Here is a 9,279-nt window from a genome sequence, read left to right on the forward strand (position 1 = left end):
AAAAAAATTAGCCGGGCGTGGTGGCGCACGCCAGTAGTCCCAGATACTCGGGAGGCGGAGCCAGGAGAACCACTTGAAACTGGGAGGCGGAGGTTGCAGTAACCGAGATCGCGCCACTGCACTCCAGCCTGGGCGACAGAGCGAGGCTCCGACTCAAAAAAAAAAAAGTATTGAATAAGCACCGGAGACCCTGAGCCACCGAGTAGCGGAGGAAAAGGGTGGCGCGCAGAGAGACCCAGCCCCGCCTCTGCCGGGCCCCGCCCCCAAAAGGCCCCGCCGCCGACGCCTCCTGCTAGGCCCCGCCCCCGACAGACACCCCCCCGCCAGGCCCCGCCTCCTGCCCCCCCCCAGCCGCGAGGTCCCGCCTCCTGCCAGGCCCCGCCCCCGGCCTGCCCCGCCCTCCGACCCGCCCCGCGGCGCATTGTGGGATCTGTCGGCTTGTCAGGTGGTGGAGGAAAAGGCGCTCCGTCATGGGGATCCAGACGGTAAGACCCTCATTCAGTATCCTCCACTGGGGGACCCCTCCCCATCTGGTTCTGGCCACTCAGCTCCGGACCAGGGGCTGTCGCTGCCGACCCAGCCCCGCAGGGCTCTGGGCCCACCGTGGATGCTGGGGTCCCGATCCCGCACATCCGGGCTCGGGACTCCGCCAGGTTACCCCTCTGCCCTTGGCATGCCTCCGCGCTGGAGCTCGGGATCGCCACCCCTGGGACGGTCACCACCCAAGCCCCGGGCTCTTACCCAGCCTGGCGGTCACGCTGCCTCCTCTACCCACAGAGCCCCGTCCTGCTGGCCTCCCTGGGGGTGGGGCTGGTCACTCTGCTCGGCCTGGCTGTGGGCTCCTACTTGGTTCGGAGGTCCCGCCGGCCTCAGGTCACTCTCCTGGACCCCAATGAAAAGTACCTGCTACGACTGCTAGACAAGACGGTAAGTTGGGGAAGAAAGGGCCAGGGTGAAGGAGGGGACCAGAGTGCTCCTGGCATGGAGGGTACAGCACCCACGGTGGTTGGGATGTCCAAGGGACGTGGCAGCGCCAGGCGCGCTTGGTGAAACACTTGTGTCCTCCACCCTCCAGACTGTGAGCCACAACACCAAGAGGTTCCGCTTTGCCCTGCCCACCGCCCACCACACTCTGGGGCTGCCTGTGGGTAAGGAAAGTGTGGAATGGGCTCCTTTCCCTGGTATCCTCAGAAGGTGACTCCCCTCCTGGGGTCTCATGAAACACGCTGCTTCAACCGGTTTGCTCCACACACCATTCCCCTTCCCCCACTTGGCTCTGCATCCTCCAAGCTGTGAGGTGCCACTGGGCCCCTCTAGAGTGTGGCTTCCATGACCCCCATCCAGCTTTAACACTCAACAGTCTTGCCTCTTCCCTGCAGGATTTGCTAATTACTCCCTCTGAGCAAGCACTACTAACTTTTTCCCATTGCCCAGACCCTTTTGACTCATCTGTCAAGGTCCTGGCAGTAACTGGCAGGAAACGCTGGAAATAAGTGTTTCCTCAACTGGGCGCTTATAAGAGATCCAACTGAGGGCTCAACAGGGCAAATCTTCCCTGCCTGGTAGCTCCTTGGGACCACAGCAGGAAGCAAGACATCTTGTTCTCTCAAATCTCTTTGAGTATTTTGAGGGATGCAGCACATCACAGACAACCCTTATGTAGCTCTCTGCACGGTCCCCAGGCAAACATATCTACCTCTCCACCCGAATTGATGGCAGCCTGGTCATCAGGCCATACACTCCTGTCACCAGTGATGAGGATCAAGGCTACGTGGATCTTGTCATCAAGGTAAGGGGCTAGGAAGGGACCCAGGGGCTGCTTACCCATTCTTTCTGGGATTTGTGGAAATTTCTAAGATTTGCCTGACAGCAGGAAATGGTAAGTACTCTGTGGATGTGAAGAAAGTATGAGCTACTCGGGAGACTGAGGCAGGAGACTCACTTGAACCCAGGAGGCGGAGGTTGCAGTGAGCCAAGATTGCGCCACTGCACTCCAGCCTAGGCAGCAAGAGCAAAACTCTGACTCAAAAAAAAAAAAAAAAAAAAAAAAAGAAAGAAAGTATGTAGACGGGGAAAAGATAGCACATACCTGATCCCTGCCCCAGCCTCAGGGAGGTTTAGTCAACATGGGGCTCAGAAACCAGTGACATTCCAAATAAGATATTTTTCTCTCTGTCTTGTAAGGTCTACCTGAAGGGTGTGCACCCCAAATTTCCTGAGGGAGGGAAGATGTCTCAGTACCTGGATAGCCTGAAGGTTGGGGATGTGGTGGAGTTTCGGGGGCCAAGCGGGTTGCTCACTTACACTGGAAAAGGTAATGACCTGTCTTCTCCTTGAGCCTGTCTCCCACTTTATCAGTTCCCATAGTCCTCTTGGCACAGTATGGCTGTGTGTACACATGTGTATGCACGTGTGTAAGGGCCAGGGCCGCCCTTCCTTCTAAACATAGCACTGATACAATAGAAAGGCATGTTTCTCAGCCCCATTTGCCACAGGAAGCAGTTCCTCCTCCACTTGAATTCCCTAGCCATGGCAGCTGTGGAGATTACTAAAGCAAACATGTGCCCCTCTTCCCCACCTTCAAAAATTTGCCCCCCTGGGTGAGCTGTGGAGCAAGCCAGAGATAGCTTTCAGCCCTTCCCATGGGAACAGCTGGGTGCATTAGCAAGTCCCTGGAGCTGCTGTGTGCCACTTGGGAAAATAGATTCACACCTGGCTCCGTGCCTGTCTCCTTCACCAGGGAGTGACACTTTGCCAGAAGCAGCTGATACACTGTGTGGCGCTGAACTGACTCACAGATAGCCCTGGCCCCATTGTCCCTCAAGTATATTATTGTCAGGGCTGGCTCAACTCAAGCTTCCACCCAAGCTCCAGGATCAGATGTCATAGCAGCTGCTCAACTGGCCTCAGGCGTATTTTCAACTCTGCATTTGTTTTCTAAGTTCGCTGTATTGACTTTATTCTTCCACTGCTCTCTTCACCTGACTTCTCAGGGCATTTTAACATTCAGCCCAACAAGAAATCTCCACCAGAACCCCGAGTGGCGAAGAAACTGGGAATGATTGCCGGCGGGACAGGTGCATTACACTGAGGGCCTTTCTCTCCCACCATTGTTGACTGTTGCCATGCAAATTCCTAGGTGACCCTCTGAAGACTGGTAATCATAGCCAAGCTGTTGTTCATCAGGGGATTTCTAGCAATGCTTAGAACTCCCTAGTATCTGAAAAACAAAATCATAAGCAGGTAGAAACCAAAAAAATATTTTAACTGATGGAATTAGAGAAACAAATTAAATGAGCTTTCCTCATTTTGAATGGATCTAATAGTTTTAGGTGAGAGAAGAGAGAAGCAGCTAGGAATGACTAGCTAGGAAGAAAGAAAATTAACATTGGACACTACTGTGTATTAGACACTGTGTAGTCTAATACACTACTATATATTAGACATATAAATTAGACACATATATAGGTATCTATGAAGTAGGTACTAGCCTTTTCCTTTTACAGAGAGACAATGGAGTTCCAGAGAGGCTAAATGATTTCCACAGGGTTATTTCACTGGTAATGGCCTGGAGCAAAATTAGTATTTGGCTCTGCCTAGTGCCTAAGTACATGCACTTAACCTCTGCAAATACAGTGTTCTAGAACCCTCATCATTGAATCCGGAGGTACTTGTAGTCATTTGTGACATTGGAGTCCTAGCCTCCAAAAGACTTTCAGAAGAGTCTTAGATTAGTTCCTAAGAAAGATTTCTACAATATGAACTTAGATGAATTTGAAGGGTGCCCGGAAATACTGATGTTGGAGAATATGCAGGAAGAGTTTAGAGGATGAGAATGCTAAGGGAAAATGGAGTGGAGTGGTGAATGAGCAGAATGAAGATGAAAGGGCTGGTCAGCTAAGGAGCCAGGACAGGGCAGAGAGTGTGGCCAGTACATTTCACTGTGGGGTATCTTCATGCAGGAATCACCCCAATGCTACAGCTGATCCGGGCCATCCTGAAAGTCCCTGAAGATCCAACCCAGTGCTTTCTGCTTTTTGCCAACCAGGTTGGTTTGTTTTCCTCCACCCTAAGACTTCAAAGTTGCTGTGTGGGTAGGGCTGAGAGACGTGGTATGGATGGGCAGAACTGGCCCAGTGCCCTGTTTTAGCCTCTGCCCAAGGTCCCCTCTGTAAGGCACAGGGTCCTCTTTCAATAAGGAGGAGAAAGGACAGAGCACTGAATCAAATTCCTTCCCTGGTCCCCAAGGAAAGAAGAAAACTTTTAAGGTTTCTTCTTAAAGTTAAAGTCTGGAGCACAGAAACTTAGATCTTCTTGGTTAAATATTCATCTTTGTTCCTTCATAATGTGTAGATAAAGGCTGTTCCCCTCTTCTCCTCATCCTAACTCCCTAAAAGCACTGCAAGTCTTGCTTATTTCCTAGAACTTTTGCTTTCCCTTAACATTCTTTTTCTTAGTTGGAAAGTTGTATAGCAGAAAACTTTTTATGTGGGCCTGAGAAGACTCCTAAAGACTTTCCTTCCCCTTTGCATTTCAGACAGAAAAGGATATCATCTTGCGGGAGGACTTAGAGGAACTGCAGGCCCGCTATCCCAATCGCTTTAAGCTCTGGTTCACTCTGGATCATCCCCCAAAAGGTATCCTTCCCATTTCTGGACATCCCACTATCCCCTCATCGTCAAAATCAAAGCCTTGCCCCTTTGTGAGTTCTGGCTTCATTGAAATCAACCTTGCCTCACACTGCCAACTCGGAAGTCTGAGTGCACAGACACAGTGATCTCCTGGTCCCTTTCCTTTGGGTTCCTGTTTACCAGGTGGGTGACAGGGATGGCTGTGCTGCTAAGACTCAGCTTGAGGCAGGCTGAGTATACCCACTCCCAGCTGCTGCTACCACTTGACACTTTCTCCAGAGCCTTTCAGGGCCCTCCCCAGTCTCATGGCACCACACCCCCTTGCCAGCATGTATCTGGAGTATTAAGTACTTTCTTCTCCCCATACTTCAGATTGGGCCTACAGCAAGGGCTTTGTGACTGCCGACATGATCCGGGAACACCTGCCCGCTCCAGGGGATGATGTGCTGGTACTGCTTTGTGGGCCACCCCCAATGGTGCAGCTGGCCTGCCATCCCAACTTGGACAAACTGGGCTACTCACAAAAGATGCGATTCACCTACTGAGCATCCTCCAGCTTCCCTGGTGCTGTTCGCTGCAGTTGTTCCCCATCAGTACTCAAGCACTATAAGCCTTAGATTCCTTTCCTCAGAGTTTCAGGTTTTTTCAGTTACAACTAGAGCTGAAATCTGGATAGTACCTGCAGGAACAATATTCCTGTAGCCATGGAAGAGGGCCAAGGCTCAGTCACTCCTTGGATGGCCTCCTAAATCTCCCCGTGGCAACAGGTCCAGGAGAGGCCCATGGAGCAGTCTCTTCCATGGAGTAAGAAAGAAGGGAGCATGTACGCTTGGTCCAAGATTGGCTAGTTCCTTGATAGCATCTTACTCTCACCTTCTTTGTGTCTGTGATGAAAGGAACAGTCTGTGCAATGGGTTTTACTTAAACTTCACTGTTCAACCTATGAGCAAATCTGTATGTGTGAGTATAAGTTGAGCATAGCATACTTCCAGAGGTGGTCTTATGGAGATGGCAAGAAAGGAGGAAATGATTTCTTCAGATCTCAAAGGAGTCTGAAATATCATATTTCTGTGTGTGTCTCTCTCAGCCCCTGCCCAGGCTAGAGGGAAACAGCTACTGATAATCGAAAACTGCTGTTTGTGGCAGGAACCCCTGGCTGTGCAAATAAATGGGGCTGAGGCCCCTGTGTGATATTGAAAGGGTTATTGTGTCTGGGGTCCTTGTTTCCAAATCCCCGAGGACCTAGGGAGGAAGGGTTTGCCACCATGGAACTCTCCCAGGTGTTCCAAAGAACCTTTGAGAAGTTGTACCATGTGCTGAAATGTGAGCTGCCAGCAGACTCGGTGATCATCTCAGCAGCTGTCTCAGCAGAGCCAGAGCTCCGCTTCTCCCTGGAGGCTCTCGAGGTGGGGGAAGGAGAACACACATCAGAGGGGACATTTTTGAGCCCAGCTGCCCCTCACAGTGTTCCCTTGATAGGCCACTCTTCCCCTTCTTCCTTCTCTTGGCCTATCCTTCACCATATTTATCCTTCAGGGAACCTGGCACACAAATCAAAGTGTTGTCTTTCTGTTTGGAAGGGAAGCCTTCTTCTTTAAAAAGTAACCTGACATCACCAGCCCTGGCCGGAATTGTTGATGCCCAGATAGAGTTGGCCTCCCCCAGGCTCATCTGTCCTGAGTACCCTTCTCCTCTGCTATGTATCATGACACAATCTACTCCCTTTCCCAGGGTAGGACTAGGGCAGCCTCTCCAGATTCTTCTTTGTTACTTCCATTGCAACAAAACAATGTGGTGGGCTCAGAATGAAGGTCGACATTGCTTTTCTGCTTTTCAGCAACTGTCTATTGCTGTTTCTGGGGCTTCTGAGAGAAAGATTTGTGGGACCCTCAGAATTCACTCCTCCCCAGGGCAGAACCTTCAGTAAATTCTGTTGGTGGTGTTCCATCCAACATTTCTTGATCAGCTAATATGTGTATGGCACTGGGCTCTGTAACACAGTCTCAGCCACCTCACCTCCAGGAAGGAAAATCTTGCTTAGGAACGTTGGGCTCAGATAGTGAAGCAGGCTTGTAAAGAGAATTTCCTGCGTGGAAGATCACCATTCCTTGTCTTGCATGGGTTTTTGTCTCATCCACTCAACATACAAATGTTTATTAAGGATCTGGCATGTGCCAAGCACTATGCGAGGCCCTGAGGATAAAAGTGTGACCAACACTGGTCTTAGACCCCCAAAGAACTCACAGTCTAAGACAGACAAATGACATTTTTTTTTTTTTTTTTTTTTGAGATGGAGGCTCGCTCCGTCACCCAGGCTGGAGTGCAGTGGCACAATCTCGGCTCACTGCAAGCTCCGCCTCCTGGGTTCACACCATTCTCCTGCCTCAGCCTCCCGAGTAGCTGGGACTACAGGCGCCTGCCACCATGCCCGGCTAACTTTTTGTATTTTTAGTAGAGACGGGGTTTCACCGTGTTAGCCAAGATGGTCTCGATCTCCTGACCTCGTGATCCGCCCGCCTCAGCCTCCCAAAGTGCTGGGATTACAGGCGTGAGCCACTGCGCCCGGCCGACAAGTGACAAATAATTATAACAGTGTGACTAATACCATAACAGAGGTACATACAAAGTGCAGCTGGGAAGAGGTTGAGAAAGATTCAGAAAGGGAGGAAGGGGGAAAAGAGAGGTAACATTTTTGACAGCCTGGGTAACATAGTGAGACCCTATCTCTACAAAAATAAAAAATTGGGCATGGTGGCACGAATCTGTAGCCCAGCTACTTGGGAGGCTGAGTTGAGAGGATCCCGTGAAGCCCAGGAGTTCGAGGCTGCAGTGAGCTATGATCTTATGATCACACCACTGTACTCCAGCCTAGGTGACAGAGAGAGCCTGTCCCTAAAAATACAAACAAAAATAGTTTTGAGTTAACAGCCATGTACCAGGTACTGTGCTAAGTACTCGATCTACATCACATAATTTAATCCTTATGATAATCATGTGAGCTGAAGATTAATAATTTACCAAAGGTCATACAGCTGGTCAGTGGCTGGCAGAGCCTAAATGTGAATTTAGGATTGTCTGAGGCCAAAGTCAAACCTAGAAGTGGGCATTGTAAACTGCTGGCATCTTGCAGCAGACAATGAGAAGGGCAGTCCAACAGAAGGATGAGCATGTGCAACAGCCTGGAGGAATGAAAGAGAAGTTCACTTCAGAGAACTAGTTCACCAAGGCCCAACATGCCAGAGGGAAAATGGAGAATGATGAGGCCTCAGAAGTTAGAGCCAGCTCGCAAAGAGCCTCGAAACACTATGCTGAAGAAACCTGGACTCAATCCTGTGGACAGTGAAAAGTTTCTGAGGGTTTTATACAAATGGCAACACGGTAATAGCTAACATTTATAAAGCACTTAACCATTGGCTAGGCCTCATAATAAGAGCCTGCATGAATTATCTCACTCAATCCTGACAAAGACCTAATGAAATAGTATTATTTTATTCCCACTTTTCAGATGAGGTAATTATCATTTGGAGGGGTTCAGTAATGTGCTCAAGGTCATAGACTGGCCTGGGACAGAAGCTTGGCTCTATGTGACTCCAGAGCCCATGCTTTTAACCAGGACCAAGAGAATTAACCCCACGTCCCTGAAGCACCTATATCAGATTACAATGAGTCACTTTCTCTGCCTCTAGAATGGCACTAGTTGCACAGTGAGCTATGATATGATTGCACCACTGCACTCCAGCCTAGGTGACAGTGAGAACCTGTCCCTAAAAAAGAAAAATTAAAAATTTTTTTGAGTTAACAGCCATATTGAGGTACTGTGCCAAGTAAGTACTCTATCTACATCAGATAGTTTAATCCTTATGATAATCCTGTGAGTTAAAGGTTTGCTCACAAGAGGAAGATTGACATTGCTTTTCTGCTTTTCAGCAACTGTGTATTGCTGTATCTGGGGCTCCAGAGCATGGGGCTCTAGAGTCACATAGAGCCAAGCTTCTGTCCCTGGCCAGTCTGTGACCTTGAGCATATTAGTGAACCCCTCCAAATGATAATTACCTCATCTGAAAAGTGGGAATAAAATAATACTATTTCATTCTTGGGAGAAATGAGAAAATGGCCAGACCCTGAAATCCCCTTCTGTGTTGTGTGGTTCAGACAAGGGCTGCACTACCCTATGTCGTCTCGCGATCTGCACTCTAGGTGCCTGTGGGAGCAGGAGCTGGGGCACGGGTTCACCAGCAAGAGTAGTTAGAAACAATTCTGCTCTCTGATAAGAAAATAACAGGAGGCAGACTGAGGTCTAGCCCAGGGCCTAGCACATGGTAGGGGCTCAATAAATAGTTTGTGGAAGGGAAGGAAGGACCATGCGGTTGAAGAAGAGATTAAGAAGTGTTTCAGAGATGAAACGAATAGCCTTGGGGACAGAGGAGATGAGATAAGGTGTATGGTAGAAAATTCAGCATTCCCTCCCGACGTTCGGTCTCATTCTCTGAAATTTCTTCTCCATCACGCACTTCAGGCTGCGACAACGAGGTGGAGTGTAGAATCCGACGAACGTCCTCTAGCCCGGGGCGGGTGGAGGTTACCTGGCTGCGGCGGGGAGGTGGTCAGGCGGCAGGGAAGGCGGGGCAGCAGGGCGGGGCCCGGAGCG

At 49.9% G+C, this 9,279-nt stretch overlaps 1 protein-coding gene across 1 annotated transcript; it reads left to right on the forward strand.

Moving 5' to 3' along the window:
• Positions 1-391: 391 nt before the first annotated feature.
• On the forward strand, positions 392-5,830 carry CYB5R1 (cytochrome b5 reductase 1). The gene is made up of 9 exons (XM_004028176.5): positions 392-485; positions 778-927; positions 1,076-1,148; positions 1,683-1,789; positions 2,185-2,314; positions 2,994-3,077; positions 3,963-4,048; positions 4,538-4,637; positions 5,004-5,830. Exons 1-9 carry the CDS (start codon positions 471-473, stop codon positions 5,174-5,176), a joined length of 918 nt encoding a protein of 305 aa, XP_004028225.1. The 5' UTR covers positions 392-470; the 3' UTR covers positions 5,177-5,830.
• Positions 5,831-9,279: the final 3,449 nt, after the last annotated feature.

This window comes from Gorilla gorilla, chromosome 1, assembly GCF_029281585.2.
Source record: "Gorilla gorilla gorilla isolate KB3781 chromosome 1, NHGRI_mGorGor1-v2.1_pri, whole genome shotgun sequence".
Classification (NCBI taxonomy): Eukaryota; Metazoa; Chordata; class Mammalia; order Primates; family Hominidae; genus Gorilla; species Gorilla gorilla.

What these genes read in the sequence shown, in the direction of transcription:
- CYB5R1 (XM_004028176.5), top strand. An exon ending in GCTCACTTACACTGGAAAAG is followed by an intron (nt 2,315 to 2,993) that starts GTAATGACCTGT and finishes CTGACTTCTCAG; the next exon opens with GGCATTTTAACATTCAGCCC. An exon ending in TCTGGATCATCCCCCAAAAG is followed by an intron (nt 4,638 to 5,003) that starts GTATCCTTCCCA and finishes CCCATACTTCAG; the next exon opens with ATTGGGCCTACAGCAAGGGC.